The 27,738-nt window shown below is 36.0% G+C and overlaps 5 protein-coding genes across 6 annotated transcripts; 3 read left to right on the top strand and 2 right to left on the bottom strand.

Moving 5' to 3' along the window:
* Nucleotides 1-1,337: 1,337 nt before the first annotated feature.
* On the top strand, nt 1,338-8,279 carry LOC104888019 (D-xylose-proton symporter-like 2). Its single transcript, XM_010672828.4, has 14 exons — nt 1,338-1,558; nt 1,776-1,870; nt 2,766-2,844; nt 4,404-4,463; nt 4,574-4,640; nt 4,722-4,846; nt 5,220-5,321; nt 5,471-5,839; nt 5,922-5,969; nt 6,058-6,120; nt 6,587-6,667; nt 7,003-7,101; nt 7,691-7,828; nt 7,956-8,279. The coding sequence occupies exons 1-14, from the start codon at nt 1,505-1,507 to the stop codon at nt 8,082-8,084; spliced, it is 1,509 nt and encodes a 502-aa protein (XP_010671130.1). The 5' UTR covers nt 1,338-1,504; the 3' UTR covers nt 8,085-8,279.
* On the bottom strand, nt 8,212-10,630 carry LOC104888018 (pentatricopeptide repeat-containing protein At5g04780, mitochondrial). Its single transcript, XM_010672827.4, has one exon. It carries the CDS (start codon nt 10,076-10,078, stop codon nt 8,348-8,350), a length of 1,731 nt encoding a protein of 576 aa, XP_010671129.1. The 5' UTR covers nt 10,079-10,630; the 3' UTR covers nt 8,212-8,347.
* An 865-nt stretch (nt 10,631-11,495) lies between these two features.
* LOC104888017 (hypothetical protein) lies at nt 11,496-13,541 on the top strand. The gene is made up of 4 exons (XM_010672826.4): nt 11,496-11,774; nt 11,890-11,956; nt 13,003-13,092; nt 13,179-13,541. The coding sequence occupies exons 1-4, from the start codon at nt 11,613-11,615 to the stop codon at nt 13,244-13,246; spliced, it is 387 nt and encodes a 128-aa protein (XP_010671128.1). The 5' UTR covers nt 11,496-11,612; the 3' UTR covers nt 13,247-13,541.
* Nucleotides 13,542-13,842: 301 nt separating this feature from the next.
* On the bottom strand, nt 13,843-17,817 carry LOC104888016 (uncharacterized). The gene is made up of 7 exons (XM_010672825.4): nt 17,467-17,817; nt 17,255-17,363; nt 16,782-16,897; nt 16,265-16,384; nt 15,959-16,048; nt 14,925-15,073; nt 13,843-14,597 (listed from the first exon to the last, which is right to left on the bottom strand). The coding sequence occupies exons 1-7, from the start codon at nt 17,677-17,679 to the stop codon at nt 14,192-14,194; spliced, it is 1,203 nt and encodes a 400-aa protein (XP_010671127.1). The 5' UTR covers nt 17,680-17,817; the 3' UTR covers nt 13,843-14,191.
* A 3,214-nt stretch (nt 17,818-21,031) lies between these two features.
* LOC104888015 (pentatricopeptide repeat-containing protein At5g27270) lies at nt 21,032-27,428 on the top strand. 2 transcript variants are annotated; one of them, XM_010672821.4, is made up of 8 exons: nt 21,032-21,694; nt 22,944-24,351; nt 24,512-24,823; nt 25,236-25,340; nt 25,430-25,517; nt 25,611-25,732; nt 25,881-25,945; nt 26,657-27,428. In XM_010672821.4, exons 1-8 carry the CDS (start codon nt 21,146-21,148, stop codon nt 27,230-27,232), a joined length of 3,225 nt encoding a protein of 1,074 aa, XP_010671123.1. In that variant the 5' UTR covers nt 21,032-21,145; the 3' UTR covers nt 27,233-27,428. The 2 variants fall into 2 exon arrangements, with proteins under 2 accessions (XP_010671123.1, XP_010671124.1); XM_010672822.4 differs by having other exon boundaries at nt 21,554-21,694; nt 22,903-24,351.
* The last annotated feature ends 310 nt before the right edge of the window (nt 27,429-27,738 follow it).

Here is a 27,738-nt window from a genome sequence, read left to right as displayed (position 1 = left end):
ACTTAGTGTTAAGATAAAAGAGGTTGATGTGATGTTATCCTATGTATTGCAAACAAATGAAGTTTTCTTTTTTTAATCAATGCATGAACATGGTAACTGGTATGTGTAGCCAGTGGCGGATCTAGGATTTCTATATAAGGTGGGCCGAGGCTCGGGTAGACCACCCCCTAGATCCTCCCCTGTGTGTAGCTTAAGTTCGTCAATCCCCAAAACACAAACAACAAACCAAAAACGACCAACGCAACTCAAGATTACTGCAAATTTATTGCGTTTTTCTTTTATTTGTCGTGGATAGCTTTTATGAGTCTTAATCTAGTGATGGGGACTTAGGGGAGTGAATGAATAAGTAATATCCACGTTGTTCAGTTTCGTATCATAAAACTTCAAATTTTAGGTATGCAAAATAGAAAATAGAAAACATAGTAAATGATAAATTTGTATTAAATTGAGGATTTGGGTACGCTCTCTAATAAGGGCTTCATTAATTTGATCTCAAAACACCATAATATTGTTTAATGAACTAGCTTGACATGTCAACAATGGACTCGAAATTTATTAAGCCTCATTTGGTTACCGTATTTTTGCGGGAAGTTTTATTTCATGGGAAGTGAATTCCATTGTCTATTTTCTAGGAAATGGCTTTGGGTGTCTGGTGAACATAGAGATTTGTAATTGACACAAGAATTTCTAATCAGCACCGAGGGCTGTTGGTTAATTCGTACATTATATGGAAATTTTCATTTCATAGGAAATTCTATCGCCCAGGAATTTTCTATTTCCTGCATATCAAATAACTATCCTATTTTGTAATTGACACAACACAAGAATTTCTAATCAACAATGAGGGTTGGTGATTAATTCGTACATTACATAAAAATTTCTTATAGGAAATTCTATTTCCCATGAATTTTCTATTTCCTGCATATGAAACAACCCTATTTTTTACTTCTTAAGAAATTCTTAAAAAATCCAAATTCCAGTAGAATTTGAGGTGAATCAAACGACAATGCATAGGCTTAACCTCGTTAAAAAAAATGATAATATCTAAAATTGAATGATACTTATAAAGCGGGAGTTCGTATGGAGACAACGAATCAAGAATACATCGATGTTAAATTATGTTTTTGAGTTCTCATTAAAGAGTTTGTCTTGTAAGAGACCGCCTACTTTTAAATTAAAATTAGACAATGATAATCCCATTATAAAAAAGAGAGTTAACTCAATAATGATTAGGTTAATTTCTTTCGGTAAATAGTTCAATCCATTTAATTACAATAATTTTTGAAAAGGTAATTGATTGTCTTAAAAAAAAAAAACTACCCTACTCTAGAATGTAGATGGCGGTGCAATTAACCAACACGAAACATTCTCGTGCTAGACGAATCCCTGTTAACGACCTTAATTTCTTGAGCTTTCAAGTTTCAACTACCCGTCTTCTTCCCCGAATCTCTCCTTTATCGTCTCTCGAATTCTCTCTCCTCTCTATCTCTAACAACAGTTAAAAATGGCTTCCTCTACTACCGATCATCAACACCATGTTCTTTCCTCTTTTGGAAAGGTATTCAATTCAATTTCTAAAACTACTGCTTTATTTTGATAAGCATACTTTTTTTTGTTGTTGTCAATTTCTCAATTTTGCTCGATCATTTTTCATTTTATTGTGATTAATGCTTAATTGTTTCAGAACTATGAAAATTTTGATCAAATTTGTAGGAAATTTGTTTTGTCGGAATTTGTAAGTAGTAATGATTCCGATTTTTTTGGTGTGTTTTTAGGCTTCAGGTGAATTTGATCTTGATGAAGTAGAGCGACCGCTTTTAAATGGAGCTCATCCTACTGAGGATTACTCTCTTCTTTCCTGCATTGTGCCGTGAGTTGTTTTTTTTTTTAAAAGTTGTTCCATTAGGAAACAAAATTGATCTTGTATGCTAGTTTAAAAAATGATTATCTAGATTTTGCACAATTATCCGACATAATCGGCAACATCATAATTGAATTAATAGAAGTACTCATTTCGTATTGTTGCACTGTTCACGTACCTCACTTTGACCGTACTGATATATAAAAGCAGATGTTGTAATGTTATTGGTTTGGTCTGAATGAAGTTGTTTTTCGATATATTGATAAAAGATCATTAGAAGGTAAGATTTTAAAAATCCGCATTGATAACAATGATAACTTGATAAATATAGCATCAATAAAACACACACAAATATTTGTGAAGTTTGATGGTGGAAAAATGTGTATGGTCAAAGTGTGTCTTCGATCCGGACAACGAACAAGCATTGACCAGCGATACCCTCTTCCTAAGCGACTTTTTACCGGTTTTACTTATTTTTGTTTTAGATGGAATGTACGAGCCCATCAAGCTCCTTTAGGTTTGTTGTATTAGCATTAGACTGTACTTCCTCTTTTAATGGATGCACTATTTCTCGTTGTCAAAAAAAAAAAAGTGTCTTCAAAGATACAATCGGACAATTTAATGGAGAAAGTATGTCTTGCTATTTAGAAAATTCTATGTAATTTCTACATGTTTATATGGGTTGTGATAACCAAACGGTTGTTTGCAAGCTAAACATAGGTGATGATTTGGGTCAAGGTATTGCTTTGAGTCCTTGACGCACAATACAACTTGTTAGGATAGATTTAGGAGTATTTCCTAACTCAACTGCTTTAAATACTTGGAGTGCTGATGATCTTTGTTGACTTGATGCACATATGAAATGCAAATGTGGTAAAATCGTTTCCTTTTTTTGTTTTTGCAGATTTTTATTCCCTGCTCTTGGAGGACTACTTTTTGGTTATGATATTGGTGCCACATCATCTGCCACACTTTCAATTCAGGTACAATGGTTTTATAGATTGGTTTTATTATGTTTGTTCATATGCATCTTTCTTGCTAGCATTTTTCAGGCTAAACTCATACATGAATTATGATAATAATTCAAACTTATTCTACAATTCAGTATCGTACTGCACAGTCTTTAGCTTTTCTTATATAAATGCTCTTAATATTTTCAACATGTAATTCCTTAATCTGAAAAATGCACCAATTTCTTTCTTGTTACAACCAGAGTAACTGCATATAGATATAATATCAGGAGAATTGCGTGTTTGCTGTGCATTTCTTGTTGGTTTATATGGATAATATATGCTTGGAAGACAATACATATCTATTCTGATTCAAGTTGACACCTTCAACTGATTGTATCAACTATCAAGTGTTTGGTTACCTCTTACCTATATGTTACTCCTACAATTTTGTGCAACTTTTTGTCACTGTATGTTGCTGTTTGGTTGTGGGCTGTGATGTATCAACTTTCAAGTCTTAGAGTCCTGCCTAACCCTTAGCCTTTAGTAATAGAAGAATCTCTCTAAGGCCAATAAAGTAATATTAGTGATCCTAGGGTCAGCGCAATTATTATGGGGACCCTGTGCAAGTAAAATTAAGTTGGAAACTCTATTAATTCTCTATATGTGATCCAAAAGTAAAACTTAGGCCCTTGTTTAAAATTTTGATGGGCGCATGAGATGAAATGAAATCCGTTCTTACTTGTTCTTCCTAATCCATTCCCAATATTGCATGGTCTTTTACCACTATGTCATTAAATCTTTGTTATCATGCTACAAGATATAATAAACATAGAACTTGAGGACCCACCTTTTTTTTGGCCCGGTACAATCAATCACATTGCTCTCCCCAAAAACTGCTCGGTCCAAGTTGGATGTTATGTATTACAAAGTTTAGGAACTTATTCCTTGGTTCTTTTATGGTAATTATTGAAATCAATATCTGGTAAAATTAAAGGTTTGACTTCAAGATGTTGTACAATTATGAACTACAATAGAAGTATTTTGTTTTTGCTGTTTGGGGATGGCTACTTTTGAGCTTTGGCCATGCAGACCTTCTGGTGAGTCAAATCTGTTAAAATATTGATGTTATCTTTGAGTTTCTGTACAGGTTGTTTTGGTTGAATTTATATGGCTACCTTTCGAGCTTTGGTCTATGCAGACTCCTTGGATATTCAAAGCTGTGAAAATTCACGATTTTGTAATCCATAGAAGTAAAGAACAGGCTCTATTCCTGGACTGGGCTTATAATTTTTAGGATTTTCTCCACATCAGTTATAATAAGACAGCATCTTGTTATTATTTCACTTATGTAGTTATATGAATATTTTTTTCATCGTTATGATGGAGTCTGAATTTTACCCTTCTGTTGGTGTGTTTGACAATTCTTACACACTTTAATATGTTCTATATGTGCAAAATTCTTTTCCTTTGAGAGAAGGGTTCCTAAATGCTCCTTTATACCCCAAAAAATGTCCAAAATTCAATTGCACATTGTAATTTGGATAGGAGGAACAATGGTTAGAACTCTAATTCTTCTTTTTCTGTTGCAGTCACCGACTCTTAGTGGAACTACATGGTATGACTTGAGTTCTGTTGAAGTTGGCCTTATTGTGAGTGCTTTATTCGCCTTGAACATAATGCTAAATAGCAAATGACTGTATTTACCATATTGATATGAATTCATTGACGTTTTACTTTATTTGGCCGTTGTCTGTTGCAGAGCAGTGGCTCATTGTATGGAGCTCTAATTGGTTCTGTCTTGGCCTTCAATGTTGCTGATTTCCTTGGTTTGTACTTCTCTGTAGGCTGTAATATTTCCTTGATCTCTTCTTGTCATATTATGTGATGCTTAAGAGTACACTTCATAGGGAGGAGGAAAGAGTTGATCGCAGCCGCCATATTTTATCTTGCCGGAGCTCTAATTACAGCAATAGGTCCGAACTTCGTGATCATGATGATAGGACGCTTTATATTTGGCATTGGTATAGGACTGGTATTTATCCTCTTTACTTTTCTTTCCTTTGATTTTGCAGTGAGCATGATTTCTTGACTTGTTCACCATAGCTTCCTGTCCTTTGCTCATAACATATATGATGCACCTGTTGCGTCGTACTTACTGCAGTTCTATGACTTTTTTTTACCTTTCTTTGTCTCTCTCTACCTCTCCACCTCCCCTTTCTTGCAGATTTTGGGGGGGGGGGGGGGAGAGTATCTACATACCTGTTTTTCTTTGCTAAGGAATTTAAATCTCTGAAAAAGTTCTTATTAATTAACGGTGCTATCATGCTGCAGTTTTAACATCGTCCTTTCGTTAGCAAAACAATTATGTGTGCTTTCGTGTAATCTTATGTAATCTATTATCATAGGCAATGCATGCTGCGCCAATGTACATTGCTGAAACTGCTCCATCTCATATAAGAGGCCGATTAATCTCCCTGAAAGAGTTTTTCATAGTCATCGGCATGGTTGTAAGTGTTCAGCTCCCATACCTTTCCATTCGGTTGGTTTAAGGGCATCAAGCATCCTTTTCTATTTAGACAACTTGATCTTCAATTTCCTTAACTGTATAAAAACATTTATATTACTCTTGAGACATTGCTTGATAATTGATATGCAGATTGGTTATGCCATTGGGAGCTTTCTAGTGAATGTTATTGCTGGTTGGCGCTATATGTATGGGTTGAGTTCTCCTCTATCAGTGATAATGGCAATTGGGATGTGGTGGCTCCCAGATTCTCCTAGATGGCTACTTTTGTGTGCTATACAAGGAAAAGGAAATGTGCCAGATTTAAGGGAGAATGCCATTAGTTGCATGTGTCGTCTTAGAGGGCGAGCTGTCAGTGATACAGCTTCCCAGCAAGTGGATGAGATCATGGCTGAACTTTCTCTTGCTGGTGAACTTAATAATGTATCTACAACTGAGATGTTTAGAGGAAAATACTTGAAAGCTCTGGTTATTGGCTGTGGTTTAGTTTTATTTCAGCAGGTAGCATTCCTTTAATTGGATTGTGATACATGAGGCTGCTATATGTTCAGCAGTACTGACATCTTATCCTTATTCTTCACAGATAACAGGTCAACCAAGTGTCCTGTACTATGCTGCTTCTATCTTGAAAGTATGATGTTTGAGCTGTGTTTTTGATGATGGCATAGGCCTTTTCTTAGGGGAAATAATTTTATTGCTGATTATCTTTAATCCAAAAGAGTGCAGGATTTTCTGCAGCATCTGATGCGACAAGGGTCTCAATTCTGCTTGGCTTTTTTAAGGTAGAAATTCTTCTGCCTTTAACAAATTCTTCGTCATTTACTGTCTGTCATTGTTCTGTGTTCGCACAATTCCGTTATTGCTGTGAGATGGAGCCCAACCATCCAGGGATTTGCTGTTGAACGTGTATTATTATTCGGAATATTTCTCATTTTTATGTCAGCTGGAGAGAATAGCCCAATAGTCTTGCCACACAAGTACTATAATAGGAGAAATATGGCTTGCATTATATATAAGCATTTTTGTTTTCTTATGGTGCCTCCCTCACTTTCGCTTTCGCATTTTTGCTTTCGCATTTTTGTTTTCTTATTTTTATTGTTTCATTTGTCGTGGGAACGATTCCTTATGACGATTTATGTTAGTCAACCCTAAAAATCATTTTGGTAAAGGTTTTATTGTTGCTGTTGTATGGTGCCATCATTAGAAATTCTCATTTGTTGATCAGTTTATGTGGTTTTCTGATTGCAGCTAATTATGACTGGAGTTGCTGTTCTAGTTGTTGATAAACTTGGGAGAAGGCCTTTACTACTTGGTGGTGTATCTGGGATGGTATCCTTCCCTCCCTCTATCTCTCTCTCTCTCTTTCTTAATGTTTACACACATGTGATGTGCTTCTTTATGTTGTGAGATGCCATACAATAGTAAACTGATGCCTATTTCGACAATGAAATAATAGCCCAATGAACATATAACTGTATAGGGGTCGTTGGACATCACTTCCAGAGATATCTGTTCCTCTTGATCTAAGAAATTTAGTCATACTTAAATTAATCATGTTTATATTGATAACTGAGAACAAAAACTGACAACTACTGTTTTAGCTTTCATATTTTTGTTTTTGTTTTCAAAATTCTGAAGTCTGATGACGAAAAGATAACGAACAGGTTATCTCTTTGTTGTTCCTTGGAGCTTATTACACTTTCCTCGGTGATGCACCAGCTATAGCCGTCGTTGGTCTACTCCTATATGTTGGCTGTTACCAGGTAAGGCCAAGCTTTATCTTGCATTCCAAGTTAAAAAACCTGGGACAGCTTGTTTACATTATTTCTTCTTCATAAAGATAGGTACAGGATCTTTAGGGAAATTACTTGGGAGTACATTTTGTGCAGCAGTGTTTCTATCCCATAGAAAAAGATCCTATTATCCTGAACCAACATTACCTGGGATTGCATCTCAAGTTTGTCTAGACCTTTCCTTGGGCAAATAAAGTAGTTGTTTGCTCATGAGGCGTAAGGTATAAAATTAGAATTTCATGTATACTCTTAATCTTTGGTGCTTTTGAAGCTAAGAGTGTGCTTCTTCCTGGTTTATTTACCCACACCATCTCTGTTTTAGATTTGAGGATATTTTTTGGCTCAAAATAGAAGACCAAGCTAAGATACATTCATCATTAATATGTACCATTGACTTCTATGAAACCTTGAACTTAAGTAGCACACCCTTGGGTAACATCAAGGATAAAATAGTGGTTAATTGCATATTCAACAGCTTCATGTAAATTTTCACCTCGCAAGGTAGTGTTTGATATCCATATCACAGCTTATACTGACATTTGGAGCATATCTTTCGCAGTTATCGTATGGTCCGATTGGCTGGTTAATGATTTCAGAAATTTTCCCCTTGCGCATGAGAGGAAGAGGAATAAGTTTAGCAGTGCTCATGAATTTTGGAGCAAATGCTTTGGTTACTTTTGCATTTTCTCCCTTGAAGGTGTGCCCTCTTCCACTCTTCCTTCTTGCTTCAATTACTGATCATTTGCAAAAATGAAACTAAACACCAAGTTAATATCTTTTACCAATTCTTTACCACAACTTATCAGGCTGACTCCTAATTGCAGGATCTCATTGGAGCCGGAGCTGTGTTCTTTATGTTTGGTGGCATAGCTGTCCTGTCTCTCGTATTCATATTCTTTATAATACCGGAGACCAAGGGATTGACTCTCGAGGAAATTGAGGCCATGTTGTAACTTCTTTTACCTATTATGTATCTCTAAAACTCCTCTACAAATGATTTTTTTAGAAGCGTATTGGTCGCATATATGCGGGCGCTTCTTAATGGTGCAGTCTGCCCTACACTATATACTTGTAATATAGGGTCAACATGAGGCGAATTTGTGTATTTTGCAATTCAAATTATTCAATAACAAGATTTTGGTTGTACATTTGTAGCACATATAACAATCTAATTTTGTCTAACAAGCAGCATGAAGCTGATCTCGCGTTTGATTAATCACCAAAAATCTCCACAGGAACATTTACCATTACTAAAATGATGGAATCGATTCAAGTCCCTAACGATAATTTCCCTCCTGGTAATAATCGATGCAAACTTCATGAAATTATGACAATCGCCACAAATCCTCAAGTTTTTCATTATCCTAACAGGTGCACCAGGAGGTAAACTGATGATCCCGAAAGCGAAGGCCAGCTTCTCACTATGGTGTCTCAGCAACAGCATTTTCTTGCTCTCATCAACATCATGAAGGTCATGTGCTATCTCAACTTTATAATCTAGCTTCTCCATCTCTTCCATTAATCTATCCAACTTGAAATAAATTTCAGCAATTTGAGGATGTTCTCTTTCTCCAACCATAAAGCTATGGACCTTACCTTTTATCTCGATCCAACTTTTACCTCTATCCTTTATAGCTTCACTGTCCTTGAGTAATAGCCGTGATTCAGCGACCTTTTTCCAGTTCTTATTTGCTGCATATATGTTGGAAAGCAAGACATGGTTCCCAGCATTGTTGGGTTCAAGTTCAAACAAATGCTTAGCTGCAATCTCTGCTAGCTCAGGATTCCTAAAATTTCTACAAGATGCCAGAAGGGAACCCCACATAGCCGCAGTCGCTTCAAATGGCATAGTCTTTATCACATCATATGCATCTTGAACTAATCCTGCTCGACCAAGAATGTCCACCAAGCAAGAATAATGAAGAACATTTTGAGGTATGTTATGTGTTTTTACCATAACATCGAAGTATTTCCGTCCCTCTTCGACCAGTCCCATATGGCCACACGCAGATAACACCGAGACATAGGTCACTTCATTTGGGAATAAACCTGTCTGCTGCATCTTCTCAAACAGAACCATTGCTTCTAAGCATCGACCATGTTTAGAGAAACCCGAGATCATTGCATTCCATGAAACAATGTTCTTGCTTTCTTGATCGGAAAATACAGCATAGGCTTCTGTAATGGCTCCACATTTCGCATACATGTCTATAAGTGACGAAGCCACATAGATGTTTGCACCAAACCCAGCCTTAAACAGAATGGCGTGCACTTGGTTACCTTCATTTAAAGCACCAAGCCCTGCACAAGCAGAAAAAATGGAAGAAAGGGTAAATTTGTTTTGCTCTAAGCCAACAACTTGCCCTCTATGATACAACCTTAAAGCTTCTTCATAGAGCTCGTTTCGCACATAACCCGCTATCATTGAGCTCCATGTCACATCACTCTTCTCCTCTAAGCTCTCGAAAACCCACGATGCCTCCCTCATGAAATTACATTTTGAGTAAACATCAAGCAAAGCAGTTCCAACATACACATTGGAATCTATCGCCTTCTTTATAGCAAATGCATGCAGTTGTTTGCACTCGAAAATAGCTGATTTCGCTGCACAAGCACATAGCACACTCGAGAGAGTAAACTCATTCATAGGAGATTGCTCTCTTTCCATTTCAACAAAAAGGGTAAGAGCTTCATCTGACTTCCCATTCTGGGTATAAGCCCCAATCATAGTGTTCCAAGAAACCAAGCTTCTCTCAGGCATTTTATCGAACACTTGACGAGCAGGCTCAAGAAGGCCACATTTACAGTACATATTGATGAGCATATTTGATGTTAAAGTGTCAATCCATAAACCACCTCGAATTATTTGAGCATGGCAAATCTTTCCTTCTACAATTAGACTGTTTCTTGCACAATATTGTAAGAGGTTTTGCAAATACATAGTCATTAGAGAAGAATTTGGTTGTTAATTGGTTGCACGACCTAGAAATCTTCATGACTTTTTAACATTCACAGTTGAACATTATGTAGTAAAATCAAGGGAAACTAATAGAAATAACATGCGAATGTTTACATACAGAATTTTACTACGCTAAAAATCTTTTACTTATATATTTAAAAGAAGACAAATCTGTTGTGTAAAGGGATATGCAAAACTAAAGAAATTTATGATTTTCAAAATTTCTGAGTTGTATGTTTGATGATTGTCATTCATAACATGATGTATGGAATGCTTAAGGCATACTAGGATTTCGAAAAAATGTTATTCACCCTTATTTTTGATAAGCTATTGGGATTAGGGGTGATAATGGCTTGACAAGCTCGGTCAAAGCTCGGCTCGTTGAAACTCGACTCGAAAAGGCTAAAGGGCTCAACCTTAGGTACCTTACGATGGAATTGGGCTTAAGTGATGAGTTTTCTAATATTTTCTAGCGAAGTTTAGGATTTAATTTCGATTCCAATCATTTGCTTTGCTTGGGATTTAAGAAGGGGAAGTTAGGCTCTGTGGTGTATGGTTGTAATGGGTCTTTAAGTGGGTGTCTTGTTTGAGGGTGACTCAGATTACCTATTAAAAATATAAAGGAAAATTTGCCAAAAAAAAAACCTTTTGCGAGTTTAGTTTTGCGAAAAAAACCTTATAAAGCATTTTTTGTGAAAACAAACCAAACAGTTAATTATTTTTGCAAGATGAAACTTGATACTATTTTACGGTATTGACCATAGCAATTTCCCTTCTTCCTGAATAATCACCACCTAGCCACCACTACCAATACCTACCGCCAGCCCCCTGCCACTTGCCACCACCCAACTCGTAAAACAAAAAAAACTGATTTTAATTGGGACTAAGGACGTTCGGGCCACGAGTCAAATGTCCTAGTTGAACATTCGACCCCCTTAACTAAAAAAATATCGGAATATGGGTGGTTGAGGATGTGATGGTGGGGGCTAGAGGTGGGGGGCTAGTTGTGGCGGAAGGTGATGACAAGAGGTGGTACTTTGGGAAAAGAAAAGAAAAAAGAAAAGGTAAAGATGTAAATATTTGGTGAAAGCGGGAGGATTTTAAGAAGTTTTAGGGCGATATTTAACATATCTCTAATATTTGGGCCCGGTCGTTGTCCCGGGTGGGTATTGTTTTTCGAACTTGATATGCGTTTTTTTCCATTTTTATTGAAATATATTAAAGAAAATTTAACATTTTAAAGGTACACATATAATAATATGGACATTTAAAGCATTATTAAAAGTTAATTGAGATGGTATTTGTGTCATATATAATAACAAGAGATCATATGTTCAAATTTTGCTACAAGTAATTTTTGATGGAGTATTTGTATAATCCGTGTCAATTTTCCTTGTACTTTCCTCGTGACCGTTAATATCGACGGCTGTAGACGGTAGAGTAAAAGAAAGAAAACACAATATTAACCAAAAACTAGGGTTTTAGAAAACAGAAGAGTTGCAGAAACTCGAGAAACTCAAAGATGGCGAAATTCAACGAGGTACAGAAGAAGAGAAGAGCGTTAGTCTCAGAGAGAAAGCGAGCTGTTCATGGAGATCCACATTCAAAGAAGCTCAAGCGCCAAACGCAGAATCAGTCTGTCTCCGGCAAGCGCAAACGCAAGCTCCTTAAAAAATGGCGTCGGGTATACTTTTTCAACTATTTTCTACCTCTCTTTTTTTTCCTTACAATCTTTTTTGTATGTTGAATGAATTAATTGATTGATTGATTGATTGATGATTTTTTTTTCAAATATTTAGGGTCAAAAAGAGGCTATAGAAAAAGGTCTTATTACTATGGATGATGTTGAAATGGCTCCTGCTGATGGTTAGTATTTCTTCTTGCTTAATTTTAGGTTTTGCTTGTGGATTTTGTTCTTTAGGGTTTTAATTTGATTAATTTGAAGTTCATTGCTTGATTTTTTGGTTATTACATTGAGAAATTCTGGATTTGGTAGAAATTTTTGAACTTTTTATGTTAATGAAGTGTAAATTAGAAGCTGATTTTGTTTTAGCAATAGTTATTTTACCCTTAAGAATGATTTTGATAAGTTTTCAGTGCCATGATTCGATTATGATTTGTTGGTGGAGTGCTGAAATTTGTTTTACCTAAGGTTTCCAGAGGTATCAAGGGGTAACGATTAAAGTTTGTGCAAGTTATGGATAATCTTGGATTATTTTTCCCAAAACTCCTGGATTATTCAGTGATTTTTTTTTACTCGAACCATGAATCGGGGAACTTGGCATCGATGAGATAGTGTGCCTTTCCGGTTTGGTTTGAGAATGCTGTTTGGCCCCCAGGTTCTGCATTACGATGATACATTACGGAAGTATAGAATCACATATTCACAATGTTTAAAGCAGATTTTGTAAAAAGTGGAGTATCAACTTAAGTTGTCTCTTTACTTTTATTGTGAAGAATTCTGTCCAACCACTTTCTTAATAAGAAGTGTAGTCTGCATATATGCCAATCTAAAGTTTCAAGGTCATCAATTTACCACTGCACAATGCCTCCTGATTACAATCCATTAACTCACTTCCGAACGCTGGTATCTTTGAATCAGTGTGAAGTGCAAAGCGCCTAAGTTAGACTATGAAGTCCTAATTACTGCTTTGTGGTCGCTCTAGAGCCGTGGAGCTATTTTATTTCTATTTGTAGCCATCAATCATAATTACCTTCACTTGCAATGGGTAGCATAGTTGTACGAAGTGCAATTTGAGGATAGGCCAATGTGCTGGTCAGTGGTCACCCAGTTTGCTTGCATTAATTTTGTTCTGTGAATGATACTAGATGCGATCCAACAAATGATTTTGTTGCTTCGCCTTGCTCTTGCTTGAACTAACTTGTTAGTTGGTCATATGAATGAAATTTAGGTGAAGGTCCCTCAGAATCCAAGAAATCCCCTGCCCAGTTTCACTTGAAGAAGAATGTAAAGCTTAAAGCCAAAAAACAAAAACACAAAGGTAATCCTTAGTTGAAATTTTGCATTCTCTTTAGTGATTCAATATAAGCATATTATTAGTTTCTGAACTTTTATTGAACTGCACAGGTAAGGGCGGAGGAAAACCTTCTGATCCTGCTGTTAAAGCTGCTCCTGTTGATGCCATGATGGAATAACTATGGAAGTTTCAGAAACAATGTTGCGCAGCATCTTTGATCATTCTGGATGGTCTTACAAATTTTGTTTAGATAGAAATCTACGGGATCACTCTTTAAATTTAGTCGTTCTGTTTGTAAGCTTTCAGATTAGGAGAACATCTTGGCTAGAAAATTTTGATTGGCAAATTAATCAATCTTTTAATGTACAAAAAGGTGCCCCTGTTTTGGTTCAAATTTTCTTATAGCTTTTCACTCGTTGGTGTACAAAACAAACTCCTATGTTAACCATGGTGAAAAGAAAATTGCTTAAATATGTTCGGACTTGGCCATTTCGACGATGTATGTAATATCAACTTAGCAAATGCGAATAGTGAACCAGATTGCCAATGACCAGCAAGAAAATAAGACATTACCATGAGTAATCGCCTGATGCAAGGACATGAGACTTGATGTTAGTAGCAAATTTTTTAGGGTTTAATAAACCTTAGGTGCGTTGGAGGCTTGGAGCTATGGGTTAATATAGGTTGAGTAACAGGCAGGCAAATAAGATTAAGGAGACGGAATAAGAGAGCGTTGTACAAGTAGGAAAGATTAAGAAGACGAAATAAGACAGATTGAGCACACAAAAACTTAATTATACACAAATCATATTTCATTGTTTTTCCCGATCTGCTGTGGTAAATGCATATTGAAAAAGCTTGCGTAAGGGTAAGCAAGTCATGGCAAGGTATACTATAGTTAAACCATACTCCATTGCTTGGGTCGCTATGTTCTTTTGAGAACGGAGGCATTCGATGGTTTAACCAGCAACTAGCATCACCAAGTTACGATCTAATTCATCAACTAGCATCACCAAATTACATTGTAATTGAACTATCATCACCAAGTTATGATCTAATTTATCAACTATCGTCACCAAGTTAATCGCCTGCTTACTATAAAACCAAAGTGTTTATCAAAGAGCTATCTCCTAAATAAACCTGAACTTTGAAGAGTTTTGCAGTAATCTGCAATAACAGAAGAATTCTTCACCAAATCCCATATCTTGGCAGTGTTTTTCAACCAGTCACGTTCGGATACAGTTCTTGAGAATGAGGGACGCGGCATAGACAAAATATGATCCCGAACTCTCCACAACATTGAATCACAACTTTCATACCGCAATTCCAATGAATTATCTTTTCTTCTAGGCACCAAGAACAAGTCCAGCAGTTTAGGATCGACCCCACTGTCCTGAGCATAGTGAGACTTTGAGACAGAGACACGATCATTCGTCGTCGGTCTTGAGAACGATGATGAATGAAAATATTGTGCAAGAACCTTCCTCATTTGCTCACAACTCTGTGGTGAGAGATCTTCATCTCGCAACCTGCATAACATGACACAAGACGCTTATTACAGTCAGCTCGTACCATTAAATACCCCTGATAGACATTGTCCTAATATTTTCTTCTAGATAAATGAGAGAAAAGTTAATGTCTTCTCGACAAGCAATAAAAGGCTGTAAACCTGTATTGATACTGGCTTACAAAATAGTGACACTGTTCTTCCTTGGATATGATACAGAAAATTTTCACATTTCTCTACTAATATTTTTTTTGCGCCTTATTCATGAATTTTTTACTCATATTTTCTTCATTCCCTGGTTTAAAATCTCTACCCGATCTTCATATCTAAGCAGAATAAGATTACTAACTTGGTATGTATGAAAACTGGTGTTGCCATGTATTCTTCTCCACCCTCGTGAAATTTGTCCTTTTTATCCTTATCCGTGCTCAAACTTGAGCTCTGCAAATGTGGTGACACTGAAGAAGGATCAGGTAAGCTATGTTTCAACAAATCCACCTGTAAAAACCAAACAAATAGGAACAATTCAGAAAAATCAGTATAACTCTAATCTCTAACTCATTACTCATGTACAATGCACACTAAAACTCCTAGGAACTTGAAAATCATTCTAAAGAACTCAAAAGTCAACAGACAAGATTACTGAAGTCATCTATTGTATCATCTCCGTGCCACACAATGCTTAGCGTCTAAAACCTCGTTTCTAGACTGCAAATGTTGCCAGAACGAACCAGGCATATTGGCATATAAGGATAGTGTACAATGTTACACAAACAAGCAATAGAAGGCTTCATTGACAACAGTATACAAAGACAAGCAATAAGCAGTTTACAGAAACACTGTCACCACGACCTAGAGGCAATCCTGGGCACGGCTGGCCACACAATTAAAATTAAGCAGCAAAAGTAGGATTTTTCCATCAAAGTAGAAGCACTGGGATTTTTTTTTTTTTCTAAATGTTACTATTCACCTGACCTACTTACTATGAGGCCTGAGATATTATTAACTTATATATAAAAGAAATGTTATTAAGTAAATTATAAGATGCTATTAGATTAGTCTCAATGTATATATTTTCAATTTTTTTTAATGATTTTTACTGCTAAATAATTAGAAATATCAATGGTCAAAGTTGTAAGTTGTAAGTTGTACAGGTGCAAGTCAAACTGTTCCAATTTTTTGAAACCAGAGGAAATTTCTTTTCTCCACAATCTTGGGAAGGAAGGTAGCAAGGTGATTATGGTGGTAGAGCCAATGAGAGATGCATGAAAAGCATTCTAGATAGCTATTTATGAAAGCAGTGAAGCAGGCAGTATAGCCTAAGTTATAGAGGATGCTAGAAGTTAACCACTGCTGCATAATAATATAGGTATAGAGATATACCGTTGACATCAAGCGCCACATGTTAGCTTCATGAGCTCCTTCTGATACCACGAGCAAAACATGACAAACAGAAGAAAGCAAGACGCCAAGCTAGAAAGATTCCTTGCAGAAACCAGCGAGAAGAAGTTTAGAATAATTGGTCTCTTGTACATATGTGATACAGCTACTAAAAAAATCCAATACCACGCACATACTCACGAAGGCAACAAGACACCGAACAACAGGAACCAATATCAGGCCTCTGAACCATAATACGCTAACAACAATAACATTTAGACAGAAAAACATGCTTCTGCTGGTGCTAACCTGGATGCCTAGAAGTTCATGAGCCAATTCAGATGATAGTGTTTCGCCACCTAAAACAGGGACAGTAGACGAACCATCAGGTCTTGTCATTTCAGCCAAAACGGATGGACTAAATACAGGCTGCAAGCAAAAATGAGAGTCAAACACAGGACAATTTATCAATGGTGCACGCAATTTAAAGGACCAATTCTAAAATATATAAAGAGATACTGAAAATTCATTTCTGTGAGGGTAACAAAAGACGTTATTAATACTGTTGCAGGAGCAACATGAGAACAAGAAGCAAGCAAGCTAAAATAAATTGTTATTGAGGACTGAGGAGGCATAGAGGTAACAAACCAAGTATCAACCATCTGCCTATAACTCTAAGCCACAAGGGTTTGCAGTTGTCAAAATTATAGATTCCTCACAATTGTCGAAAAGAGAAGACTGATTGAGAAAGCCAATTCTAGAGGTGGAAAAAGAGTAACTGACAACATTATGGTTTTCATAGGTAATAATTACAAACAAAATGAACCTGGGTATCAAGAAGTATTAAACGCTCAGCAGAAATCCGCGGTTCAATGCCAGTAGTACAATGTCTAGCACTTGCTCGAGTTTCTTCAGACTGAATTGCAAAAGGAGGTAGCATTCCTACAACCAATGACACATCTTATATTGCTATTACAACAAAACATCAAGCTAGAAATCTAATTCAATGACAGAAACAAACCCAATAACATACTCCCCACTTAAAAGAAACATACAAAGAAACAGCCATTTGATCATCATACTACACAGTTAAGTACTCATTTCCAAGCTAATATTGCATAAAAACAGAAAATGGATTCAAAACCGACACGAAAACCGGCATTTATAAATGATATTCTCCCCATGAACAAGTTTCCAAAATCTGGGACAAACAACTTCCATCAAATTTCAATGCAACATAGTAATTCCACATTCAATCTAACTATAATAACAGACAAAATTTATGATGATAAAAATTACCAGGAGAAGTAGGATCAAACCCATAAATCTCATTCATAATGGTGGATTTACCCACTCCAGGCGGCCCAATTACTCCAACCACAGTAAATTCAGTATTATCAGTCAAAAACTGCATTTCCACCAAAAACAAAAATCACCAAAAAAAAAACAAAACATTTTTTTACAGTAATATCAATTTGAATTGAAATTTAGGGAGGTGAAAAAAATCATACAGGAAGAAAACGATCGAAGTGAAAATCCCAAGAATCAGAAAGAAGATTAAGAGAACCAACTGGTGGAAGACGAGATCGAATTGAAGCTGCTGATAAAGATGAGTCGTCTTCTCCGGCGGAACCTCGGATGAATTTTCCGGCGGATGACGGAACTCCGGCGGCGAGACTAGGTTTTGCCAGTAATATTTTCGGGGATGGTGAGCTTGACGACATTTTTACTATTTTTTGAGCTTGCTAGGTTTTGGGGGGTTATGATTTTGCGGTAAAATCATGAAGATGTGAAATTTGGGGGTTTTTAAAATATTGTAGGGATTAATTTGGGAATTTTGATTTTTGGTAGAGTGTAAGTTTGGCATTTTGGGGATGGTGATTTTCTTTTATTTTTTTTGAATTTCCGGATATTATTTAATGGCTAGCCATTATAACTATTGAAATATTTTCCGTCAAAAAAAAAAAACTATTGAAATGTTAACCCTTTATTTTATAAACTGATCTTGCTCGTTAATTTGACCTAATCTAAGAAACACGGAAAAAGGGAGAAAAAGGCATTTTTTTCCTCTTGGATGATTGTTTCAATCTTTAGGTTTTTTTTATCACCATTAACAAGTATTTATGTAATGTAAATCTAATTAATATATACAAATTATAATATATATATTTATTAATGTATAAATTTAGTTATAATTTATATATAAAGGCGCGTAATTAATGATGTGGATCTCATTTTTTTAAAAACAAAATAGTCCAGATTATATAAGTTATGGTGGCTACAATTTTGACATTGTAAATTTTTTCGAATTTTTTCCTTGGATGATGCAAAAGTGGGTTTTAATTCTCAAAATATGTCCAAAAAAATTAAAATTCCCTGCGTACCGTCCACGTAGGACGGCACGCGAGAATTTCAAGTAGCGGTTTACAAGTGCCGAGAATTTTTATTTTTTTTTGTAAACCGCTACTCCGAGTAGTGGTTTATTATGAAAACTAATATCTGCTTACCATATTTTGCGCAGGTAAACCGCTACTCAGACTAGCGGTTTATTTTAAAATTAAAGTAGCGGTTTCCGTGGGTTAAAAAAAAAACAATTTTCTCGCGTGTTGTCCTACGTGGACGGTACGCCGGGAATTTTAATTTTTTTGGGCATATTTTGGAAATTAAAACCCATTTTTGCATTATCCAAGGAAAAAAATTCAAATTTTTTCCTTAATTGTTGGATTATCATTTTTAAAATGTCTTAATTTACTTGTTACAAAACAATTTCCCTTCTCTCTAATCCATATTGATTGATATTTTTTTTGCAACATCCCATGATCATCAATATTAGGAGCCTTTTCTAGTACATGAATACTACCTATCACTATGTGCACATTTCGAGAAGATAACTGAGTCACTTGTTGTTTTTTCAAATTTGAGATACTATATCCCAATTTTCGCACCAAACATATGAATTAATTAGAATAATATTGCGTAAACGCGCTGACACAATACATGGGTTGACCTGTGCATGGATCAATTTAGAATTTTCTAAAATACTTCGCCAAACAAATACTACCTCCGTTCTTTTTTAGTTGCAACGTTTGACAAATTGCACTATTCATGTTCTCTTATTTGACCACATTTATTGATTTATATGTTAAACAAAATATAGTCATGTGGGGTCTTGTTTGATTCGTTTCGATGTAAGCTTTTATAATATCAAATTTTTATAATTTTTACTTACATACAATTAGAGATAAAACGATTTGAAATTATATATTGGTAAACGTGAAAGTCAAAACGTTGCAACTAAATAAAAACAGAGGTAGTATGATCTTGACCCATTCTAGGCTTAGATAGATGTGGCCCGTTCAACTTCACTTATGCTTCCTATATCCCTTAAAAGTTCTACCATTTTGCCTTTACTTTTGAATGGTTTATTTAGATAGAGTTGGTGAAAGAGAAAAATTGGTGAGACCAAAACATGTTATATGTATAATAAAATAAATAACTAAATATAGCAATAGTCCTTTTATTACTAGTTCATTTGTAAGGGAAGTCTAGGAGCAACTAAATATCATTTGTATAAATATCCAAAGCCAACAAAGATTCAATACCCTGTCAAAAAAAAAAACAAAGATCCAATACAAGAATAACAATTATCTAATTAAACATTTTGACCTAGAATCCAAGGCAAGTAATGATCTAACAATCAATAATCATGAACAACCTTAACAACATTCTTATAAGTAAATAAAACTCCAACCGTCACTATCTAACATAATACTAACATGAACGGTGTTAGAAAAGAATAAAATGGAAGCTACTCCTACACTCTTGGAAAAAAAAAACCACTTTCCAATTTTCACAACCATATTACAAAATTCAAACTCCGCACCCACTTCAATTCCAAATAACATCATCCTTATCACCATTTTTGTACCAACTGGATTTGGTGTGAGTGGTTAACGACCACTTACTCCTTAACCAAGGTCTCGGGTTTAACGGCCGGTTTGGTAGTTGTTCATAAATGGTGGTAATGGGAATGAATTTGTGTGTAAATTTGTGAAAAATATCATTGTCCATTACCATGGTAATGCTAATTTATCCTAAAGTGTCCACTTTCCTTCTTGAATTTTCATTCCCATCCAATACCACCTTGTAGGGTGGTAATGAGTGGTAATGAAAATTGCTTCCCCTTGGAGACAAAAACACAAGTTTAGGGGTGAGATTACTTGTCCATGGAGAAAGAATGCCTCCCCATGGAGATTTTAAGGGTGCTTCCCTAATAAAATTACACTTAAAATTCATTCCCATTACCGCAATTTATTAACGACTACCAAACGGGCCGTAAACGGGTATGGAAAAAATTCCAACTGGGAGGGATACTATCCTTTAAGGTACCTATACAAACCCCCGCAAGAAATTAGTCTACTCGTAAAAAACTGTGGGAAACTCCTTGTAGTAGGACCATTTACATCATCCCACAAACTATACTAAGGGGTTGTTTGGTGAAGTTGGAAAGTATAGTTTTCCTTGAATTTGCATTGCCCATGAAATTTCATTTCCTAGGAACTACATTTTTTGTTTGGTTGAACATGAGAAAAAATTTATTTCTCATGAGAATTTCCACTTACCTAGGGGGGCATAGGTAAGTTATTTCCTCCACGAACTTCATAGAAAGTTATACTTCCCATGTTTTTGCCAACCAAACAACAATACATACATCTACTTCATAGGAATTCTAATTTCTCATGTACTCCCTCCGTCTTTTATTAGTTTACCCCTTTTGACTTTTGACACTATTCACATACATGACTTTGACTATCTCTTGTAATTTGTATTTAAGAAAAAATATAGTCATGTGAGATCTTGTTGGATTCGTCTCAATGTGTATTATCCAAATATCAACTTTCTGTAATTTTTGATTATCGAAAATTAGAGATATTAAGATTCAAATAAGTATCTCGGCAAATGTGCCAAAAAAAAGGGGTAAACTAATAAGAGACGGGAAAAGTTAACCGAACATGCTCTAAAATAAAGGTAGAAATTGAAGCAAATTCACACAAAAATGAAAAATCCATTCAAAAATAATGTTAAGATATTTTACTAATCCTAATAATAATATCTTTCCCAATTTCCCTTCTCCAATCCCCACAACACAAGCTCACAAGCTCACAAGCTCACAAGCTCACAACTCCATCCATGGAATCCCTCCAATCTTCCTTTCTCTCTCCAACTCCTCTCCTAAAACCCCACCTTCAACCTCCCCTCAAAAACCCAAATACCATTACCCATATCCACTGCTCCATTTCCCCCGACCCATGGACTCTCAGCACCGGCAACAACAACAACAACAACAACAACAACCCAAAACCTCGTTCCAAAAACCCCAAAAACCCACTCTCCGACGACAACGCCCGACGCATAATCAAAGGTAAAGCACGCTACTTAAGCGCCTTGCGCAGAAACCAAGGCCCTCAAGCGCAAACCCCGAGGTGGGTTCGCCGTTCTCCGGAGCAAATGGTTCAGTACTTGCAAGATGATCGTAATGGTCATTTGTATGGTAAACATGTTGTTGCTGCTATTCAAGTTGTTCGTAGCTTATCCCAGAAAAGTGAGGGTAGTTATGATATCAGAAAAGTTATGGGATCTTTTGTTACTAAACTTACTTTTAGAGAAATGTGTGTTGTGTTAAAGGAACAAAAGAGTTGGCGCCAAGTTAGGGATTTCTTTGCTTGGATGAAATTGCAGGTAATTATTTTGTGTTGTTTATCGAATTTCGACTTTGTTTTGTTTTAATGGTAAGGAGAAGGACCCTGAAATCCTAGCCCAAGTACGATAGTTGGGAGGGTTCGACCTTGTGACGTTAATGGTACGAGGTGAATTCCCAATAGATTACTCCCTCCGTCTCAAAATATAGTTCTTATTTCCTTTTTTTTCACGGTAATTTATGCAAGTTCAGGGTAATTTATGCAAGTAGAATCTAAGAGAGATAGTAAATAGTTTTTGTTTATTTAAATAAATGTCGTATTGGAATAGATGATTTTAGGAGAGGAATGTAGAATAATTGATGAAAGAGCATTAATTGTAATATTTTTGTTGAATAATCAAAGGAAAAAACAAAATTCAAGAAGCAAATAAATGATAGGACACGTTTTTTCTAGACAAATTACGGAAAAAATGTGGAATTAAATATGGAAATGGGAACTATATTTTGGGACACCCAAAATGGAAATGAGAACTATAGTGGACGGATGGAGTATATCATGAAATGAAAGAGTTATGTATGTTAACTATTAAGTGATTAATATAATCATGACTGTATTATAACGGTACGAGGTGAATTTCCAACCAATTACATCATGAAAGAGTTACTTATGTATGTTAAGTGACTAATATAATCATGAGTGTATATTTGACTTCTACGGCTTTATATAGTTATTTTTCTAATTACGAAAATGCCACTTGATTGATGTACATAATTTGTTAATCTTGGAGATGAAAAGGTACTTTTTCTCTGATTTTCCTGCCTTGAGTTTTGCTTCTTCTGGCATTTGGGTTTTGGACTTGTCTTTGAATAGTGATCTCCATGATAATATTGCTCTGAATTTTTTGGAGTTAGGATAAAGTTATGGTATAGGTATACTAGGATTTTTTTTTGCTGTCAATGAACCTATAGACTGGTAAATTATATGGTGCAGGTTGTGTTAAGAGTGTTGAATGAACCAAAAAGTGGCTAGTGATTTACGTATTTTTATTCATTGGAAGTGGTGGATGATTCGGCTGAACTTATTAGAGTTGGACTAGAATAATTCAATTTAGAATTTTGGTCTGATTAAGCTTTTAGTTTTACTGAAATGAGTGAAGTAGTAGTAAAGCGAGTTAGTTGTAGGTTGTGTGCGGAGAAAGTTGATCACTGCTTACAAGCTGATTCATTTATCTGCACCTTATTGAAATAGATAATGAGTATGTACTGAAGTTATTGATGCACTTGGAGCAGCTGTGCTACCGTCCTAGTGTTATTGCGTACACAATTGTCTTGCGTGCATATGGTCAAATTGGGAAGATTAAGCTGGCTGAGGAGACCTTTCTTGAGATGCTTGATGCAGGATGCGAACCTGATGAAATTGCTTGTGGAACTATGCTGTGTACATATGCTCGATGGGGACGCCACAAAGCTATGTTAGCTTTTTACACTGCTGTGCGAGAGAGGGATGTGGTACTTTCTGTTGCAGTTTATAATTTCATGCTGTCATCCTTGCAAAAGAAATCACTTCACCAATATGTGATACAGATATATAGGGACATGGTTGATAAGCGGGTTGTACCTAACCACTTTACCTTCACAGTTGTCATCTGCTCACTTGTAAAGGAAGGTCTTCTTGAAGAGGGTTTGGCAACTTTCAATAAGATGAAGAGCCTTGGTTTTGTTCCTGAAGAAGTCAGTTACAGCCTTCTCATTACATGTAATGTCAAAGAAGGCAACCAAGATGAGGTATTGAGGCTTTATGAAGACATGCGATATCGAGACATAATTCCAAGTAACTTTACTTGTGCTTCTCTTTTAACTCTCTACTATAAGAATGGGGATTACTCGAAGGCCCTGTCTCTGTTTTCAGAAATGGAAAGGTTTAGAATCCGGGCTGATGAAGTCATTTATGGTTTACTTGTCAGGATATATGGGAAGCTTGGTCTTTGTGAAGATGCAGAAAAGACTTTTGAAGAGGCTGGAAGATTGGGTCTTCTTAGTGATGAGAAAACATATACAGCAATGGCACAAGTGTATCTTAGTTCAGGGGAATATGTAAAAGCTTTGCAGACCATGGAAGTGATGAGGTCTCGAAATATAACACTATCCAGAATTGGTTATAATATCTTGTTGAAGTGTTACATTATGAAGGAAGATTTGGGATCTGCTGAAGCCACTTTTCAGTCTTTATCCAGCATTGGAGTCCCGGATTCAGGATCTTGTAAAACCATGCTCAACATGTTTCTGAGAGAGGCACTGCTTGAGAAGGCCAAAAATTTTATAGTTCAGATAAGAAAGGACAATGTCGTGTTTGACGAGGAGCTCTGCAGGACTGTGATGAAGGTGTACTCCAAGGAAGGAATGATTAGAGAAGCCGAGCAGTTTATTGAAGACGTATGTGGAAACGAATCTTTGGAAAATAGTAGCTTTATTCAAACTGTTTCCTTGATTTTGCGTGCAGAAGATGGCAAAGTTGAGAAAAAAGAAGGCAGTTTGCGGGCCCCTGGGTTGCTTAATACTAGTGCACTAGAGCTTATGCTTCGTCTTTATTTAGCAAATGGCAGTAACATCAAGACTAGATACACACTCGAACTTTTGCTTGAATCTGCTGATGGCTTATCTGTTACAAATCAACTCATTTGCAAGTTTATTCGTGAAGGTGAACCTACTTTTAAATTTAGAAATCAGTGTCCAGCCTTTTCTTAGTGCATATTTTGTATTTTCAAATTCAAGCAAGTTTTATCTTATTGAGGCCATTAAAAAAAAGCTTTATCTTATCAAGTATTTCCTGGAGATTGACATTAAACTCGGTGGTGTAGGTGATGAATCTAAAGCTGAAATGATCTATGATCTATTAATTAAAAGGGACTCAAGAGCGCAGGGTGAGATCTTGGCTTCTATGATTACTTTATATGGGAAGCAACAAAAACTGGAAAAAGTTAAAGCACTGTTTGCAGCTGTGGTGAATTCTGATATTTGTGGAACTGAAATATACAATTCAGTGATTGATGCCTGTGTCAACTGTGGTGATCCTGGGGAAGGTTACCAGGTTTACAAGGAGAGCACAAAAAGAGGAATCACTTTGAGTCCCATTATCATCAGTGTCCTTGTAAACAATCTAACAAACCGTGGTATGTTTTGGGTTATCTTTATTCATTCTAAATTCTCTATCTGCTTACATGTCAAAACAAAAATGCTTACACGTCAAAACATAACTGCTTACATGTCAAAACATAGACATAAAGATAAAATTCTTTATCTGCTTAGTTACTTAACTGGACGAGCTAAGTTTTGTTAGCTGTGCTACCAAGGTAAATGTGTGAGGTGGTTACTGAAGGAATACTGAATCTTGGCTGCACTTCTAAAAGTGACTGTTAGTTGGAACTCTTATATTTTGGGCAATTACCATTTTTGACTGTGTATATGAATAGGTTTTATGAAAATATTGTTTTGGATCTGCAAATCTCAAGGCCATTTGGCAGTAGTGCTTCAATTTCTGTCTTTAATCTGTTATCTACAAGTGACATGGTGATTATATCTCAGGGATGCATCAGGAAGCAGAGAATATAATACGCAGAAGTTTGCATGACAACTTGGTGCTTGACACTATTGCAAATAATACATTTATTAAGGCAATGTTGGAAGCAGGTTATTTTTTTAGTCTTTTTGACTGTTAGTTATAGAATGGTTTACACGAAAGACAGTAATGATTGATGCTCAGCGTTTTACTTTCACAGGTAAATTGCATTTTGCTGCCACAATTTATGAACGCATGCTATCAACTGGAGTTTCCCTGTCAATTCAGACCTGTAGCACTATGATCAGGTTAGACGTCTTAGCCTTCTTTTCAGCATGCCTCCGAAGGTGGGAGACGAAGCATCTCTTACTTTCTTTTGGTCTATTATTTGGTTGATGTAGTGTCTATGGGAGGCAAAGAAACCTGATCAAAGTAGTAGAGATGTTCAGCATGGCGCAGAATTTGGGCATACCGTTGGATGAGAAAGTTTACACTAATCTAATAAGCATATATGGGAAGTTTGGTACGCTTTACAATGATATCTTTTACTCTTCTTTTAAGTGGTTTCTTTATGTCCTGTATGTCTCTTTCTTCTTGCTCTTTTTTTCAGAATTTGAACTAGATGGAGATCAAACTTTTGGCATGTCCATATGATTTCATTTCTATTGCAGGAAAGGCTCAGGAAGCATCTACATTATTTGCTAAAATGCAGGAGGAAGGCATTAGACCTGGGAAGGTAATATTTTTCTATTTGCAACTTAGAAACTCATGGTTTTCTTGATGAGCTGGCTATATAGATCCTTTTGTGCTGTTTGGCTCAATGAAGAGCATTGTCCTATGAACTCTGTTTCATTACTCATTACTCATTACTCGTTACTGTATCCTTCTTTTACCTTCGATAAGAAAACAAGGGGAGGGGGTTGTCGTCGAAACTCGAAAAATAAAGAAGTCGAACGAAGTGCCATATGAACTGCCCTATAGTTTTCCTTGGTATTCCCTTTATCCAAAATAAGTAGGCCTCTTTCTATTTTAGTAAATTTAACTTTGAAAGTTCGCCTTGGTTCCACATTATTCTCTTTTTTCTGCTCTTAATGGTATCTTTGACTATAACCTCAAGCTTAGATAAAACCTGGATAATTATAATACTTCCTTTGTTGTTGCAACATGTTGTTTTTCACGCTTGCCAACACATAAAATTGAGTATTTGACCATTAATCTCTTTAAATATTCAATTATAAAAATAATAAATAGTTGCTATTTTGAAAATACACATGAAAGTTTAACATGTACCATACATTATTACTGAAGCAAAAACTATGGTGTAAAAGAATAGTTTGAAGTCAAAACGTTGCACTTACAAAAGAATGGAGGTAGTATTTGTTGTATAATTATGTTGTCTGCCCTCTTGTTTAAATTTTGTGACATCCAGATGCCTCTGATTTTGCAGATAAGCTACAATGTTATGTTAAATGTATATGCCGCTGTGGGACATTATTCGGAGGCAGAAGAACTTTTTAAGGCAATGCAGAGAGATGGATTCTCTCCTGATTCCGTAACCTACCTCGCCCTTATTAAAGCTTACACAGAGAGTATGAAATACCGGGAAGCAGAACTCACCATCTTATCCATGGAGAAAGAAGGGATACAACCTTCCTGTGCTCATTACAACCTCTTAATATCAGTCTTTGCCAAAGCTGGCTTAATTGAGGAAATTGACCGGGTTTTCAATACAATGCTTGCTTCTGGATTAAAACCCGACATGATATGTTGTCGGACCATATTAAGGAGTTACATGGACTACGGATATGTGGATAAAGGCATTTCTCACTTTGAAAGGATTCAAAAGAATTTGGAGCCTGACAGGTATACAATGAGTGCTGCTGTTCACTTGTACAAATCTGCAGGCGAAGATCTTCGTGCAGAAGTTGTCTTAAATTCTATGAATGATATGGGAATTTCATTTTTGAGAAATCTAGAAATTGGATCTAAGGCTAGAACTTTGTCGAAGTTGGCAAACATATAGACAGATATAGTCCTTGAGTTCATGAAGCAGTTCTTGCTTTTGTACATGATTTTGTATAATGTTCTTGATCGGACGACGAACTGGGTTGTATCAGTTGTTGTTAAGGTGTTAATTCCTCTATCAATACCGTATATGGTATATAAGAAAGAGCAAATGAAGTGGATCAATATAGAACATTCCAACCCCTTTTCTCCCACTGCTAGCTAGTCCATGGTGAACAAACAAATTAAGAACTCATTGACATTAGCACTTGTTAGATACAATCAGAACTTATTTTTGATGGTTCTGCTACCAAACTATTGACGACTGTTTAAGTTGTCAAGCCTGTCATCCTTTATAATGGTGTGCAAATGGCTCAAACGAGACTGTGTTTATAGTTGTCATCGTCACGACTCACGAGTAATCGCGATTTAGAAGGTGCACTTAAGTGTACAGTGCTTATCGCGCTCTATGTTCTTTGAGTTCAAACTGTATGTTCTTTTAATTTAATGTTCTTTTCATTATGA

This window comes from Beta vulgaris, chromosome 3, assembly GCF_026745355.1.
Source record: "Beta vulgaris subsp. vulgaris cultivar EL10 chromosome 3, EL10.2, whole genome shotgun sequence".
NCBI lineage: Eukaryota > Viridiplantae > Streptophyta > Magnoliopsida > Caryophyllales > Amaranthaceae > Beta > Beta vulgaris.
The sequence above is the reverse complement of the archived record's forward strand: the minus strand, read 5'-3'. Positions and strand labels throughout refer to the sequence as shown.

Bases quoted from the DNA above. Each gene is read 5' to 3' on its own strand.
- LOC104888018 (XM_010672827.4), bottom strand. From the start codon at position 10,078: ATGACTATGTATTTGCAAAACCTCTTACAATATTGTGCAAGAAACAGT.
- LOC104888016 (XM_010672825.4), bottom strand. From the start codon at position 17,679: ATGTCGTCAAGCTCACCATCCCCGAAAATATTACTGGCAAAACCTAGT. The intron at 16,898-17,254 runs GTAATTTTTATC...CATTGGTTGTAG, and splicing joins GTTTGATCCTACTTCTCCTG to GAATGCTACCTCCTTTTGCA. The intron at 16,385-16,781 runs GTTCATTTTGTT...TTTTGCTTGCAG, and splicing joins TAATACTTCTTGATACCCAG to CCTGTATTTAGTCCATCCGT.
- LOC104888019 (XM_010672828.4), top strand. From the start codon at position 1,505: ATGGCTTCCTCTACTACCGATCATCAACACCATGTTCTTTCCTCTTTT. The intron at 1,871-2,765 runs GTGAGTTGTTTT...TTGTTTTTGCAG, and splicing joins CTTCTTTCCTGCATTGTGCC to ATTTTTATTCCCTGCTCTTG. The intron at 4,641-4,721 runs GTTTGTACTTCT...TACACTTCATAG, and splicing joins CAATGTTGCTGATTTCCTTG to GGAGGAGGAAAGAGTTGATC.
- LOC104888015 (XM_010672821.4), top strand. From the start codon at position 21,146: ATGGAATCCCTCCAATCTTCCTTTCTCTCTCCAACTCCTCTCCTAAAA. The intron at 24,352-24,511 runs GTGAACCTACTT...TCGGTGGTGTAG, and splicing joins TTGCAAGTTTATTCGTGAAG to GTGATGAATCTAAAGCTGAA. The intron at 25,341-25,429 runs GTTATTTTTTTA...TTACTTTCACAG, and splicing joins TAAGGCAATGTTGGAAGCAG to GTAAATTGCATTTTGCTGCC.
- LOC104888017 (XM_010672826.4), top strand. From the start codon at position 11,613: ATGGCGAAATTCAACGAGGTACAGAAGAAGAGAAGAGCGTTAGTCTCA. The intron at 11,957-13,002 runs GTTAGTATTTCT...AATGAAATTTAG, and splicing joins TGAAATGGCTCCTGCTGATG to GTGAAGGTCCCTCAGAATCC. The intron at 13,093-13,178 runs GTAATCCTTAGT...TGAACTGCACAG, and splicing joins CAAAAAACAAAAACACAAAG to GTAAGGGCGGAGGAAAACCT.